We start from the raw sequence: 17,150 nt of genomic DNA, 5'->3' as shown, positions 1-17,150 counted from the left end.
CTTGTTCAGAAATTAAGTAGTTGTTTTTTGTCCATCTAGTTATTTTCTTTTTGGAAATAAAGTTGGATTTATTTTAAAACCAATCTTAACAGGACAAAGTCATCACATAGGAAAGGCGAGCAAGTGATTCCTTTTCTTAGAAGCAGCGGTCAAAGTGCATTAAAAAATTGTATGGGAACTGTGATGCTGCAGGCAGTGGGGGCCGGGTCACTGAGTGTGGGGGTGTGGCTCAAAAAAATAAAATATTCTGTACTTCCTTTTGGTCTTTTACCATCATGTAGCTACATATAAAATAAAATGCAGCTGACATGAAAAATAAATAAAAAAGTTGTTTCTCATTGGGAAATGCACTATAGTACAACATGAAACCTCCGTTAGTTAATGCAGTGCAGTGATATGCGTGTAACCAGAGAGCCACAGAATTAAATCTTGGTTGCTGCAGAGGAGAAAAGTGACGTGTATTTTTAGTGCTACGAGGTCACAGTCTGTGCCTGAAAGCACAGGGAATACATAATTCATTATTTTAAACTTGTATTACACACCGTATAAGATAGACTGCTACAAAATGCACAAAATGTTTCATATAAAATGATGCTTCCAAAATATAGATTTTAGTAATAACCAGAGTGTACATAATGCAATTTTTTTAGATTACTGTCCCTTCAACACCTCCAGGTGTAGTAAGCGCAATGTAAATAAAATTACAATCAAAAGCACGCACTTCCCAGCCCAGTTGTTAACTCTTTGCACTCCTAAGGATGGCAGTGGTTGAAATGACACAGCTCTCCAAAATACTGTATGTTTGTCATCACAAATCTTCGAGTGATTAGGTCAATTAAAACCAGTATCCGCTCCAAAGCATTGTTTACATTTGCAGATTAACTTGTTGTGCACATTCGCATTTCTTTCAGGCAGCAGGCACCCTGGCAGGACGCTTCTTTACCTGTCTGCCTGGCTTTGCTTTCACATCACAGGAGACTCACTGAATGTCATGTCAGGTGAGGAATTTAAACTGTGCGTCCCAGGAGGGTTTTTGACAAAAGGTAGGGAGATGGTGTTTCATAAATCAGAAAACTATGGGCATGTTGTGCCCCTCCGATCCCGCCCACTTCAACCACTTCTTAGAAGTCACATATGCAAGTTATGGTTTTATTAACTCACCCTTTGAGGATGTTGTACTAGGCTTCTCTCTCCCATTGGTTATTCTGTGTCCTGCAAAACAAAGGGAAAATTGACCCCGCAATTAAATGTCATTCAAACTTTTTTTTTTAATTGCCATTTTAGGCACAGGCATACACAATTTCAAAACATTCAGGAAATTCTATACATAAGTGTGAAACATGTTGAAGGTATTAGGGCATCCTACACACAGCATGTCCTATCCTGGGCCTGAAGAAGTAAGATCAGATCACCCCCATCCTGACGCAACTCACTTAGCTCCCCATGCCAGGCCACACCATCTTCAAAACCAGCTGCATCATTTACAAAGTCAGCACGACCAGCATCCCACTTATTTTGCAGATAATCTCACCATTTTTGACGGTTCTTGACACACCTGCAGCCAGGATCTCATCAAACTGTAGGTTAAGCAGTGTAAAAAAGAAACAAAGGCAGTGGGCCTTTTCCATCCATGTACCCAGTATCTGGAACAACATCCAAATATTCATCAGCAACACCCCACTGGCAGTGCTTAATTTGTAAAAAAAAAAGAAAGTGCCAGGACCCTCGTCAGGAGGCCACTGTAGCTTGTGCCACTCATTGCCCCGGCGAGTACTGCCGTCACAGTCCCAGCACAACTACTGACCATCACACACTTACAAGTGTAATAATTCATACTATTCCAAACCCACAAAGCTACAAGAATGGCTTGGATGGCAAATATTAGTCATTTTTAATGTTTATTGACTTAATAAATAACTGTTGTTGTGCTCATCTCAAAATTAGATAGACAGCGCCACCATGTGGCAGACTGTCATAAGTGCCAGTGTTAACAATTAAGTGCCGAGCACCAGAAACCACTGGCTCAAATTAAACACTGTCCAACGCAGCTCCAATTTAGGAAAGAGTTGATGACAGATGTCTTAAAATAACACTGCATCACAATGCATTAACTATCCATAACCCAGCTTCATCTCCTACTATTTGTCGACTGATCAGTACTACTCAATAAAGTTGGATATCTTTTTAAACAATATGACAGAAGGAATTGTCAGGTATTTTTAAAGCACCTGGGTCCAGTGCCTTAGTTGAAATCTGAGTCAAAAGGTATCCTTGAAAGCACACTGCATCAGAAACAGTGGTCCCAGTGGGGTAGAAGCTAAAGGCTTTCACCTAGGAGTGTTTGGCTTCCTCCCGCAAAGACATTTTCCCTAGGTGCATGAGCATTACAAGAATGTTTGTTCATCGGGGCGACCCAGCTTTCTCTCTCAATGTTACTAACATTGTAATCCAAGCATTGATACCATCCTGAAGTACTTTGCCATTTCTGCTTGACTCTCTGATGGAGGCTCCTTTACCAACATTCTCTTAGGATCTATGGATATTTGCCACTTATTGCATTATCTGATGGGACCTTCTGACCCTGGGGGGCTCCCATTATTTAAGAATCATTTGGATATTTTATCTGTTTGCCATCACCATGTCCACCACATTCACCATCTCCTGACTGAGCAGCCACCACAGTTGATTTACCAACAGGGTCCCTCAGGGTTCGGAGGAATCCAGTGTCCATTGAATGTGGTGAGTTTTAGATGTGGATTTGTGCTGAAGAGGTTGAAGGGACACTGCATGCTTGCACATCCTTTCTAATTTTGTTGTGACAGTTATCCTTTAAGGTACCGGTATCCTAAATAGAGTTATTCTCATTTTGGAAGAAGACACACCTTTTCCTCCACCCAGTCTTGCACACCCCCTTAATCCCAAAGGGAATTGGTATTAAAGGTTCAATGTTGGTTAAGGTACACATGTTAAAGAATTGTGCCCCACAACCATCTTTTGGTAGAAAACTTGAGCTGCGAGCTGGATCACAGTTCTCAACACTGAAAGTGTCACCTCCTGGTTTGAAATGGGACCAGGTTAAATTTCTGTTATGCCTGCACAATCTCACACACTTATGGGAATTTTATGTTATGCTTGTTATGTGAAATTCATAAAGTTGCCCCACTAGGCAGGAGAACAGGATCAACACGAATGATGAGAATGCACACAGCTGTTGTTAGCTAACCTTGTGTTTTTTTGCGTAGTTTGTTTTTAGTGCACAATATGTCCTCAGATCCAAAATAGACATGAGGATGCATTTCACATTAAAATATAGTGCTAAGTGTCAGTTTTGTACTTTGCATACTTTTTATCATATTTCGTGTAATTATGCTAAAGTAAATTATGCAAACCCCACCTAGTTTGACATCAATACAATCTTTTGGGGATAGCTCAAAGTTACGTTTTTTAGCCACTGTGCGGTTAGGCATTAGGGCTATATTGTTGTGTCCTGGTGAGAGTGATTTGATGGTGACCAGTGATGGTGTGGGAAGTGGAGTGCATCTGTGTTTATTGTGCTGTCTAAGTGTTGCATTTCAAGGTAACAGCTGGAGTGAGAGCTGTGATGGGTGTGTAAATACTGTTTCATCTTGTAATCTGGACCTGGAACAAAGAAAATCCATGCTTGTAGCCCACCCTGAGTTGCATTCTGGTTAGGGCAGGATAGTTCTTTTATTCCACCAGGAATTTCCCTAGTGGCCTGCAACCCTTGGAAGATAATTTTGAAAGCCCGGGGCCGCTCCTCGTCAGGGTTGCACTGGGATACAAAATAGGCCTGGGAATCAAAATAAACATGGTCCCATCAGTGAATAGGACAGCTAAAAGTGTCTCATGTTTGCCAATCGGGGCAGTTTTGAACTTGTAAAGACGTACTGTAAATGTTGTTTGCCATGTATGGAAGATTGCAAGGATTTGGGCTTGCTACAGGCAATGTTTGTTTCAATATCAGGGAAATCAGCAGTAAAAACAGGCCCAGCAGACCATAAAACAGGCCCACAAACAGCCAAAAACAGCCGGATAAGGCAGTCCGAACCTGCTCCTGGTGCCTTTGTCACTTTCCCCAACTCACACAAAGACCCACTCACAATCACAATCCCAACTACAAGGAACAAACCCAGGAACGGGTCCATACACAGGAAGAACATCATAGATAGTGGTGGGCACATAGGGAGCTAAGGATTTTGCTGGAACAGCTCAAAAGTGGAGAAAGATGAGTGAGTGCTTGGTTGGGAAAAGGGAGTGATGCAGAGAAATTATGTATTTGCAAATTTGGGGAAAAGTGTCTAACACTTGAGTGTTGGGAAGGAGGACCGGAGAACTCAGCACAGTTGCTCTGACTATCAAGATTTTTAAAGTTAGAGAAGTTTTGGGACGATCGGAGAAGAGCCATTGTTTGACTATTCATCTGGCATAAATGGGTCACCAGTTGACGAATAGGAGCCATGGCATCTGAACCTGGAGCGGGAAAGTGGCTGGAAAGGAAAACTTGTTCAGGCAGAGAAGACCAATGTAGTGACCAAAGAGACCCAGAGAGTGTGCAACCAATCTAATGACCAAAGAGACCCAGAGAGTGTGCAACCAATCTAATGACCAAAGAGACCCAGAGAGTGTGCAACCAATCTAATGACCAAAGAGACCCAGAGAGTGTAGGTAGAACGTACAAGGCATGTTCAGTCACCTTCAGATTGAGAAAAGCATCCAATGGCAGGACTAGGTTCAAGGATTAAACGTCATCTATTGGGACCACCGAATTCCTCACTTGTGGAGACGAGGATAGACATGTTGAGAGATGAAAGGGTGGTTGCTACCCTCATTAGAGTGTATAACAAACAAACCGTATTAGGGTGATCAACTAGTGAGCCAGTGTCAGAGAGATTTGAGTCATAGTTTCAGGATAGACAATCCTGAAACTATAATGTTAAGAGGCGCAGTTCCAGGATTTGGGATGTGGGAGGGCCATGAAGATGCATGGGTGGGCCATGGAGATGAATAGGGTTTCTGCTCAGCATCTCCCATGTATCTCAGAGCTGGGTCTGAACACAGTGGGTGATCCTGTGGGGGATGAGCTGCTTCTCTCTATATAACTCACCCTCCTCTCTCTCTGCTTCACCTTCTCCTGTCTTCGCCTTACCCTTGACTCTCTCCGCCTCTCTCATGTCGCCCCCCGCTGTGATGCTGCCTGTTGGGCGATGGTTTTGTGTATGTGAAGGAAGCTTGAACTGCTACCATAGAAGCGGGGCTGCGTGTACTCGTGCGCATGCGCAGCGTGTAATCCGACAGTCGACTCACGCACTGAGTGCACTGACTTCTCCTGCCATGCTGTCTGTGTTATGTCAGTGAAACTTGGTAAAACTCCCTTCACTCCAGAAAGTCCCGACGTTTGGCATTGGCAGGGTGTGTTTCCTACAGCTCCACGGGTTAGAAAGAGCATCACAGCAGGGAGACAATAAAACACACCACTTCTAAGATATGTATCCTGATTGTACGCACATTGTACAAGAACTGAGGACCACAAGTGAAACACAACTGATTCACGAAGAAAAAATACTCATGTGGCTAATCTCATGACTAGTTAACTCTAATCGTGGGTTCTACTCGCTGCAAAGCGCTTCTATGCCTCCCGGGGGCAGTAAGCGCTTTATAAGTACATGTTACGATTACAAACACAATGTTCTGTTACTTATCTTTCTGAAAAAAGGAAATGCAGCAAATGTGCCGACACCCCCGGTGTCAGACAGATTTATGCAACAGATGGATTCTCTTCGGCCGCCGTTCTACAATCTGAGACGCATTTTAAGGATACTGAAATAAGCACAAACATCAGAGCATTTATCGGAAGCCCTTCATGTCAAAATTACAGCTCCCCATATTGGACACCTCCTGAAATGCATAGCGTGCTGCAAAATTAATATGACACACACCAAGAGTGAATCTGAATTGAACCAAAACAAATATGAAACCTGGCAGAATGAATATGCTACTTAGTGATTAATATGAATAACACACACACCAAATTGAATAAGAAATATACTGAAATATATATAAATCATACTGAAATTTATATGGCCCTCACTGTAAACAATAAAGCAACCACTGAAACTAATACAATATTCATCAAAAATAATGGGGCATTTCTTCAAATGATTGACTTATCCCAAGAGAAATATGGCATACATTGAAATTAATATGGCAGATTGAAAATAATATAAAGTATTGAAATTAATATATTATGGCCCTCATTACAACTTTGACGGGCGGCGGAGGCCGCCCGCCAAAGTTGTGCCGCAGGAATACCGCACCGCGGTCTGAAGACCACGGCCGGCATTCTGAGTTTCCCGCTGGGCGGGCGGGCGGCCGCCTTAAGGCCGCCCGCCAGCCCAGCGGGAAACAACCTTCCCACGAGGATGCCGGCTCGGAATCGAGCCGGCGGAGTGGGAAGGTGCGACGGGTGCTACTGCACCCGTCGCGTATTTCACTGTCTGCTATGCAGACAGTGAAATACAAGCGGGGCCCTCTTACGGGGGCCCCTGCAGTGCCCATGCCATTGGCATGGGCACTGCAGGGGCCCCCAGGGGCCCCGCGACACCCCCTACCGCCATCCTGTTCCTGGCGGGCGAACCGCCAGGAACAGGATGGCGGTAGGGGGTGTCAGAATCCCCAAGGCGGCGCAGCAAGCTGCGCCGCCTTGGAGGATTCCAACGGGCAGTGGAAAACCGGCGGAAGACTGCCGGTTTTCCTGCACTGACCGCGGCCAAAGCGCCGCGGTCAGAATGCCCTGCGGGGCACCGCCGGGCTGTCGGCGGTGCTCCCGCCAACCGCGAGCCTGGCGGTCACAGACCGCCAGGCTCGTAATGAGGGCCTATATTCTGAAAAGAAAACAATGCACATTGAAACTAATACAATGTACGTTGAAATAAACATTAAACATGTTGCAATGAATTTGAATTGTGTTGAAATGAATATTACTGAGATGAGAATGAATATGAGACACACAGAAATGAATAGGAGACGATTGAAAATGAATATGGCTTGTGTAGAAATTAATGGTACCCCATTGAATTGAAGTTGACATAGCTTCAAATGAGTATGACCACAGCTGAAATTCACATGAGATTTGTTAAAATGAATATGGCATGCCTCGAAATTAATATGACACATATTCAAACTAATATGATACATATTCAAATTAATATGATATATGTTAAAATTGATAAGTTGTACCTTAAAATTAATATGACAAGTGTTAAATATGAATATGACATCCATTGAAATAAACTTAACATTGATTGAAAAGAATATAACACATGTTAAAATGAATATGACCTACGTTGAAATGAATATGACCTTCATTGAAATGAATTTGACGTTTTAAAATTAATACGAGTAACGTTAAAATGATCATGACATTTTTGGACTGCTGGGAGAGCGCTGATGTCTTATGTTACTTTGTAATTGTGGCTGTGGATGGACTTCATGTGCATATCAGAGTATAATTCTGATATATTTTTTTAATGTTACCTGGCGTTGCTCTCCCCTCTTTACTGAACGCATGCATTTCTGACAATAAAATATTGACATTTCCCCCAGAAAGATGGTGGCACTAAGACTCCTTCAGGGAACCCAACAGCGTCTCTGTAGCTGAGATACTCAAATTAATAGCGCCACTCACCAGAAGAAGTAAACGTTGCTACCAGGAGCATCAGGAGTGCACGTGTCACATTCCATTCCATCATTGTGCCAGTTTTGCAGTCCTCATGGAACCCCACTGTGTATGATCAGGGCTCCTCTTTATACTGTAAGTCACATAGCTCCGTTGGCATCATGTATTCATTGGTCTTCAAAGCCAGCAGCATTTTAATGCCAACAATTACAGCTATTAAATAAAAGCGACCGATTTATCACGAGCCTCGGATTGCACTTAGCATGTGAACTTTGCAGCTGCTTCACAGGTGTGTGGGTTTGCTGAAGTGGTTTTGTTTTTGAAGTCTAGACCAGGAGAGCAAACATGGAAACATTAACCCATGTCTTGGGTTCCATCGGGCATCTGTGGGTGACCAGAGTCAAGCTGTCTGCGGTCACCTATGTGCCACTGAAGAAGGCAGGATATATTAATGTCTTCGCACCTTTAGAGGTTTATAAAGTAAGTAATTATGTGTGGTTCCCTCAGCGTACATGCACCTTTAAGTCTTGTAACCATTCCGAAAAGTCTTGTGCTGGTGAAAAGAGATGAGACCACCCTAATCAAACTACTGCTGAAGTGGATCCCTTTTAGTTTTAATGGGACTCAGGAGTTTAGCTTAGCCTTCTGGCTTGCAGGCCTGGTCCCCCCATAACCCAGTGACTTTTAACCAATTTTTCCTGCACGTTTTAGCCTATTTCTTTAATTATTTCTTCTAAGATAGCTGTTATGTTTATAGTTAGGAAGATGTTTTTATTTCACATTATCAGTGCCACTCCTTGAAGGCATCATTATCGGCGTCAAAGATAAATGAGATACGTTTGTATTCACATCATGTCCCTTCCCACTTACGTGTGACAAGAACATAATGTACTTTCGAGGGAATTGTTTATATAACTGCCGCCCCAAGCATGCCTCCTTATCTGTTGTTTGAGTACATACCTGCATCAGAGGTCCTGCAAGATCTGTATAAATACGCAGACAAGGTTATCAGAGGGATTCCTACCAGATGCCATCAACGCTATCTATGCTACACGTCGTCTTGATGCAACCCCAGCCTTCGAGTCACCACAGAGTCTGACCTATAGACCTCATTCCAAGGTAACAAGGGTTGGGGGCTCTTCTCATGGACACGGTACTGGCAGATTAGGTTTAACACACCTAGCTCTCTTTAGGTTAGAGATTAGGTTCATCGTGCTAGGGTATTAGGGCCTGTTTCACATCTCATGTTATTGCAAGATGGTGGGGGTCTTTATATTCATGACTCTTGTTTTTACAATTCTGTTTCTTGCATTGCTCATTATCCTAATCATTACAGTAGTAGATTGCACTCTTGTTAATAAAACCTATTGAAAACTTTACTGCATCTCCTTTATTGTCTGTGTGTGACTGAGATTTGTTGCTCATATGAGAAAAGGGTAATCTCCGTTTAACCACGACTCCCCTGAGATGTTGCACTCTTGAGTCCATGCCTGAAGGCTGCCACAAATCACCTTTTACTGTTTGGGTTTTTGGTGAGGTACTGCTTGTGACCTGGGAGGGTTAGGCCGACAGTTGCTACTTGTTGTAGGAATGGCCTAGTCACCTACAAATAAAAGTGCTGTCATCCCTAAACCAGCAGTCTTGCCTAGAGCAAGAGTCCAACTACGACACTACTGCTCGACCATCAAAACAAGCAGAGCCTGTACCAGGAATGAAAGTAACTGCCTGTCATCTACCAAATCAATAACGACCAAAAACCTCCTGGTTCATAATGGCATGGAAGCACCACCACTGATGTGGAACTCTGACTCATCACAGGTCACAGCACCAACCAAACCCCCAGTGCTTAATGTGAGCAGGTGGTTTCCGGTGCTGAGCACCAGCACTTTATTACCCACACTGGCACTTATGACAGCTTGCCACATGGTGGGGCTGTTTGTCTAATTTTGTGATGAACACATTAAGAGTTATTTAATATTTCAGTAAACTTTAAGAATAGCTTGGGTGGCAGGTATTAGTCATTTTTGTGTATATTTAAAGTCTGAATTGTCACACTTGTATGAGTGTGATGGTTAGTTGTGGTGGTGTTGACATTTGGCAGTGCTGCTGGGGGCAATGGGTGGTGCAAGCTGCAGTGTCCTCCTGCCGAAGGCCTTGGCACTTATTTTTTTTACAAAGCAAGCACTGCAAAACCCTTCTATGTATCCTTTGTTAGCCACTTACTCCAAGTCATTACCACAGACGTGAGTCCTAGAGTCATTCTCCTCTCAGTCAATTACGTAAAGATTTAATTGATTAACACAAGATACTTACAAATGTGTTAAATGATAGAAAGTTGAAAACTACTAAAGTACACATCTCCTTTGGTATCTCAAGCTTTCATCAATTTCCTCTTTTACAGCTTATTTTTGCAACTCGTATTACCTTCAGGCCAATTCTTCACCATCAATATATATTAGCTGTATTTTTTGCTCAAAACATCACTCTCATGGTGAAGTTTAGCGCTGTTCTGATTTCAAAATGTTGCACTTGACCAGTTGATGAACACAAGAGAGATGCTGTATCTGATTAGGTATTGGCGCCACCTTCTGACTCACCACTGCAGTGACAGTTTTAGGTCTGGCTTGGCTGCTCAGCTGTCACCTGGGCCTTACGTGACCAACACTGAAAGAGTCTTTAGAAGTACTGCAGAGAGGGCCCTGGTTTCATATACCTTTTGGTTCCTTTGAGTGTAATATTCAGTTGGGCAGAAGTTGTGTGCTTGCTCTGAAAAATAGGGCTTGTATTTTACTTTTTGGCTTGAGTGAAAAGTTATGCTCAATACTCCAGGGCTGATTTGGTTATGGTGGCACGCAAATTATCAAGGGTTTAGGCCTAATCCATTTATTATGAAAAGTTGGAATAAAAGCAGCAGGTCTGACATATTTATTCAGAAATACATATGTTAAAGCCAGTAGGCGTTGGAGGGTGGATTGTAATGCTGTCTATTAAAGACTGAAGATAAGTATTTCTTACCTAGAATCTAACAGATTGCGGTGATAGGCAAAGGTTTTGGTGTTATTTAACTCCTTTGACAAACCATGGGGTTTGACATTTTGCGTTGTGATAATTCTTGTTAGGCCCTCTTAGGAGAGATGCTTTGCCAGGTTTAATTTTCTATACAGTTGTAATTTTATGACTATATGCATGATGGCTGCTTTGTTCTGTAAAGTAAATCTGGGTTGGTTATGATGACGAGCCAGTGATAAAGTCTACAGGCCTGATTAGTTCACTGGGAAAAGCTATGTCTGAAACATAGGCCTGATCTGTTTTATTTAATGAAATGGCATGTAAAAGGCAGTAACCCTGGGTTATTTATTCTGAAAAGCATGTGCTAAAGCCAGTAGGCCTTTAAGAGTGGTTGTTAGCACACTGTGTTACAGGCTGTAGACCTGTCTACTGTTGCATGGAATTTCACAAAGTATCATAGTAGGCAAAGGTGTTGGTCACCATCCATGATGTATCAAAGCAAGTATTTACAGTCATCTCTGGTCTCCCCTGCCCTTGTTGAGGTGCAGTGCTCTCAATCTTAGGTGTCAGGGAACCCCTCTAAAATCTGGAACCGTGTACTCCAATACCGGGATCTATTCAGGATGAATGTTGTCTTTTTCTTTAGTGGGTGTCTGTGTAAAGACTCCACATCGCCGTGGTATCCCAAAGTTTATCATCAAAGCAGTTTGGTGTAGGTGTTTTCTTCTCCTTCCTCTGACGGGGTGTTGGTATTTTAGCTGCAACCAAAAGCAAGAAGATCAAAGACCATTCTTTGCCCTGTGGAGCATCCCAGGATTCTGGCCTCAACCCCAGAACCTTCAACCCCTTCTCATCTGGAAGTGGGACCCCTGCTATGCTTTTTATGGCTGCGGACACTTCCTTCCAAAACAGGACCGACCTTGGGTATCCTTACCAGGTGTGCATTAGGTACTCCTAATCCCCGCATTCTCTCCAACAGTGGTCACCTGTACTGACAAACCTCTAGCCCAATATATCTGGCATGAAATACTATCCCATCATAATTTTAATAAATTATTCTCTAAGTAATACTAGTTTGTTCTTGGAATATATGTAATTCCACAGCTTATCTCATGACTCTGAAGAAAGGAAGTACATCAAGGTAAGTTTTTCATCCGAGTTTTAGGAGTATAATTAGAGAAGGCTTTCTGAGTAGTCCTGGCCCCTTGATACACCTCCGTATAAAAAAATGTTGTCCAGAGATTTGTATTTTTTATCATGAGAAATTTAATTTAGCTTGGGTAGACATTGCTAATCCATACAGATTTGTTTTCTTCTGGGCAACATTTCGTATTCCTCCCTATGTAGTATTAGGCTGTTTTGTCACATGCTTACAATATTGGCTAGCCACAATGTATAGTATGGAGTGAGTACATACAGGGGGCTAGCCTCAGTACATTCTGTCTGCACATACAAACACACTTGCTGCTCTGTGTACTTTGATGTACATATGTGTATCTCTGAGTGTGTGTATGCCATATTGTGTGTGTGTTATGTGAATGTTCAAATACTCAGCCTGTGTAAGTGTGCCTGCATAGTATCTGCCTGTGTGCAGGTATTAATCAAAAACTAAACCTATATTCTTTATTACTGCTTCTTTATAGCTGCAAGAACCTCACACATGAGTTGCTGTGACCAGAACTGTGTGGTGGTTGAGATCAGTTCACAGAAAGGCGATGGCATGTAGTTGGGTCAGTTCTACCTCTGTCCAACAGGCTGGACAGCTGGTCTTTCCACATTAACAACTTGAGGCAGAGGGAGTTAAAGCGACTTGCCCAAAATAAACCAATAATTTGGCCAAGTGCTGGAGCCAGGATTAGATCCCGCGGTTTTTCACACTCTAGTTATTACATTAGCTGCCATAAATCAGTGGAGGTTCGTATTACAATCTAATGTTTTGTTATGTTATTGGGTGCGTATATCATGTTATGTAAAGTTGTGTTATTAAGTGGTAATGCCATACTATGTTTTGTATTGGGGTGCTTGTGGTATGTTTTTGTTAAGTTATTAGGTACTTATGTTATGCTGGGTTATAATATGCTAGGTTATGTTGTGTTAGGGTATGTTGACTTAAGCTGTTTTGTCATTCAATGTCATATTATTAGGAGTGGGTGATAAATTCTACTCTGCCAGTGGAGTTGGCAGAATTTAGGCCACTCAACTTTACACTTGTAACACAGAGTTCCGGCCAAATTCTGCCAATCGCCGCATGGTGGAGTTTTTTCTTGTATGCGGCTCGCCAACTTATGTGAGCCAGAATTGTCGTCCCGGCACCCAGTGAAATTTTTCAATGCGAACGGTCGAGACCGTTCGAGGGGAGAAAACTGCAGCTCGAGTAGAAAATCTACTCAAGTAGCAGCAAAATCAACCTGAGCAGCAGCACCCTGTGACGTACTGTGTGTGTGGTGCAATTTGCACTGATTTTTCTGTGCAGAATGAGCTCTCAGCGCAAAAAATCAGCTCAAGAAGTACGACGTGCCGATATACTACCCGTTGACAGAACTCCATGGAATCTTGCAGAGTGAAAATTGGTGAGTTCCGCTCACCCCTACATATTATGTGATATTATGTCATGTTATCTCATGGAGCTTGTGTTGTGCTATGCTGTGTTATGCTAGGATAAATTAGGCTAGGTTATGTTATGTTAGGTTATGATGCGTTAGAATATGTTATGCTAAGTTATTTTTTATTTATGTTATGTTTTTGGACAACTCTGTTATGTAACAGAGCTTATTCCGCATTGTGTTATGTTATTAGACACCACTTTTATGTAACAGAGCTTATTCTATGTTGTGTTATGTTACTGGGTCCTCTGAAAGATCCACCTTCTCCCAACAAAGGCATCTTGGTATTGAATCAGCACTCACTGAGGCTATAGGACATGCTGAGATTTGAATAGTTAGTGGCTCCACCTCAGGGAAATGATAGGTTTTCAAAACGTTATGTGCAATTATTTCAGATTCATGGTTTACTTTGATGTTGATCTTGGGAGATTGATATTTTCGTAATTAATTAATTATGCTGTTCTTTTTTCTCTTGGATTTTATGCATTTTATTTGAATCCAAAATTAATTTTGTTTTTCCCGTACATGAATGTGTGATTTTTTCTTTTTGTTTACAGGGGTAAACCTCGTGAACCCCTTATTCAGGTCTATCTTGACAGCATTGGTTTCCATACCTTATGTTATCAGCAGAAAGAGCCCTTTCATAAACAATGCTGAGAGAGGGCTTTGCCTCCACTCACATGTTTATTGACTGCAGTACAGATTTAGATTGGACAGGAGGTGTGTGCTTCTTCTTGAAAAGTGCTGATATTGCACTTTTTTGCATTTTGGGAAAGCTTATACTCAATACTGGAGGACTGATATATTTATAGTGTCATTTATGTAGGCCTGAAATGTGTATTATCAAAACTTGCAACACATGCAGCAGGCCTGGCATATTTATTTTGAAAAGCACATTTTAAAGCGAATAGGCATTTAATAGTGACTTACGCTGCGTTAAAAACTTTGTAAAGTTATTTTGGTTCATGAAATCGTACAAAAATATGAGGCACAAAAGTAAGGGCTTTGGTTTCTGAGACCTCTTCTGAAAAATGATGGGGATTGAAGATTTGCACTATGGCATTCCTTTTTGGGAGGGATTGTATTTTGTAGAGTAAAATGTAACTGTGTATACAGTTGTAATTTTAAGGACTGTTTGCCTGATGGTTGCTATGTGGGAAAGCTCAAGTTTACTTTAGTAGTTCCAAGTTGGTAATGACGATGAACAAACGATGAAGGCCAGAGGCCTCATGGGTTCACTAGGAAAAGCTGTATCTGATGCCATAGGTCTGATCTGTTTATTATGTGAAAGTATGACCAAAGCAGTAGGTCTGACAGTAGGTCTGGCTATTTCATTGTGGGAAGCATTTGCTAGAACCAATTGTGTCAATGGCTGGAGACAGGTATTTTGTTACATGGAATCTCACAGATTACCAGAATAGATAAGGGTTTTAATGTTATCACCCCTCTGACGAATCCTGGAATTAGAACACTTGCACAGTGAGGATCCTTGCTAGGCCATCATGCGATTGAATGTATATTGTTTTGCAAACTGTAATTTTGTACATAAGTGTAAGTGACTCTAATGACAAAGCAGTGATTGAGGATATAAGCTTGTTTTAGTGGAACAGTGATGGCAAAAGCCATAGGTTTGACCTGTTTATATTAAAAGTTGTACAAGAGGCAGCGGTCCCCAATTCTTTATTTTGAAAAGCATGTTAAATAGGTCTTCAAGTGTGAATTGGTATTACACTGTTTTAAATCCGGTAGACGGGTACTATATTACAAGGCATCACAGACATTTTCTTAGAAGGCAGGGACTGTGGTGTTGATTATCCCACTCTGATAAACCATGGGGGATAGAAGATTTGCACTGTGATGATCCTTACTAGACCCTTTTAGGAAGACCTTGAGCTCTCGCTCTCAACTCATGTTGTAGTAAAGAATCAACAACTGGAGATTGAATCAGACATCGCAGTGCAATGTTCTCAAGGGTAGTCCTCGCATTGCTGAACCAACTCTCAAATGACTCATCAGAAATCATGCTGCAAAGTCTCCTCCTCTTGACCGAAACCTGAATCCAAATTTGTCAAAATGTCTGACAAGTTTTGTCTGAACTCAAATACCCAAATTCTCTTGGACATCTTCCCTTAAATATAAATATCCTACCAAGATGATTATTCATTGACTTCACACATTTGCCTTCAGTACAATCACTGCCTTAATATCAATGATGTTAACAATGGACTTTTGCTGGCCACAAGGCTTATAAATAATTTTGACCCTTGTCCTGTTAGAGCGTTGTCTTCTCTTGCTGAGGTTAATCTTAAGGAACGCATTAAAAGCTCTGACCACAAACCACTAATCCCCATCTTATGCCAAGATCAAGTATATACTACATAACAGCCAGTCGGCCACTAGGCACAGATAGAAATGGGAGGATGCCACCATCTCCTTTAACCTTGTTCTCCTCGTCTTAACTAAAGCCTGTCTCAGTGATATTTCTCACAACATAATGGACTTCCTTACTTCCTCCACAGTATTCCATTCCTAGATGTGACTATGAAGACAGGCCATTTCTAGAAAGAACAGTTATTAATAAGAATTTGATTCAATCCAAAATTATGGAAACTGACCAATAATCCTCATTTGAGTACCTTCTCCTAAAAATCTTTGCAGCCAAAGATCCCAAAATGGGGCTACATGTAATTTATCACTGCTTGGGTGAAAGAATGCCCGCAGGGGCAATGTCTGGATTATTTCACAAATCAGCTTCTGTTATCAGATGCTCACATTTTTCTTTGGAAATTGAACCTTCATTAGGGTGAAGAAAGGGATGCTACAAATAATCTTTTCTCAACATTCCTGCAGGATCATAATCTTGTGCACACATCCTGCAAACCCACTCATGCTAAAGGGGACATGCTTGACCTTTTTTCCAAGAAATCTTTAGCGACCACTAATTACCCCTTTCTAGGATTGGTCTGACCATCTAATGATTTCTTTCACAGTACGCTACTTAAAGTAAAACTTTTGTTCAACCAAACATGGAGGTCATTTGGTTCCAGGACACTCAAAATATTGAGATTGATCAAGTGACCACTAGGGCGATGAACACTCTTCGTGCCATCTTTCCTAACTACATTTCTGCAGTCGAATACAATCACTACTTCAAAGACCTACTTGACAAACTGGCACCTTTTGAACATAACAAGAAGAGACCAAACTTCTCTGCCCATGGTTCGCCAAAGACCTATTAGAACGTAAATCTTTCGGTACCCATAGTAACTATAAGAAGGCAAGCACCAGATGTGCCTTTTGCCCACAGGCCTTTGCGCCGTATATTGGACTAGTTACAGTTGGTAGATTTGTTTAATCTTCCCTTGCTTCCTGAGGGCCCTCCAATTTTTTGCCTAAGTGATACAGCCACTGGAACTCACAGGCCTCTCGGACTGCCTTCTGAGCAGCCATTTTCGACAGGGCTTCACTTATCTCCCATTGCATCCGGTACTGCTGCGTTAGGGGAATGTTTATGAGTCCCTTGCGCCGCCATTGCATCACCTTTTGTGAGGCAACGGAGGGACAAACCTTGAACTCCTATCTATGAGGCCACACAAAGCCACGCTGCCTGGCTTTGGATGGCCTCATAGATATGGATTAAGTCAAGGCAGCACAAACCACTGCGTTGCCTTACTCTGCGCAAGTGAGGCTTTCCTTGGGCGTTGTGGTGGGTGCTCCTATGCAACACCCATGGATGTGGATGCATCCCCAGATTTACAAGAGCTTGTAAAGCTGGGGATGCGCCAAAACCTTATGCCGAACCCAGAGGAGGCTTAACAAGGAGAAGTATCTTTATTTCTGCT

The 17,150-nt window shown here is 42.1% G+C and overlaps 1 protein-coding gene across 1 annotated transcript in view; it reads right to left on the bottom strand.

Annotated features, from left to right (window-relative positions):
• Positions 1–7,843, bottom strand: part of LOC138258869 (IgGFc-binding protein-like) — a 78,417-nt gene extending 70,574 nt beyond the window's left edge. Inside the window, exons 1-2 of the mRNA XM_069206166.1 lie at positions 7,706–7,843; positions 1,162–1,212 (exon numbers count right to left, since the gene is read on the bottom strand). Of these exons, the coding sequence (XP_069062267.1) occupies positions 1,162–1,212; positions 7,706–7,769 (115 nt within the window). The 5' untranslated portion in view covers positions 7,770–7,843. The remainder of the gene's footprint in view (positions 1–1,161; positions 1,213–7,705) is intronic.
• Positions 7,844–17,150: the final 9,307 nt, after the last annotated feature.

This window comes from Pleurodeles waltl, chromosome 9 (assembly GCF_031143425.1).
Source record: "Pleurodeles waltl isolate 20211129_DDA chromosome 9, aPleWal1.hap1.20221129, whole genome shotgun sequence".
Lineage (NCBI taxonomy): Eukaryota > Metazoa > Chordata > Amphibia > Caudata > Salamandridae > Pleurodeles > Pleurodeles waltl.
The sequence above is the reverse complement of the archived record's forward strand: the minus strand, read 5'-3'. Positions and strand labels throughout refer to the sequence as shown.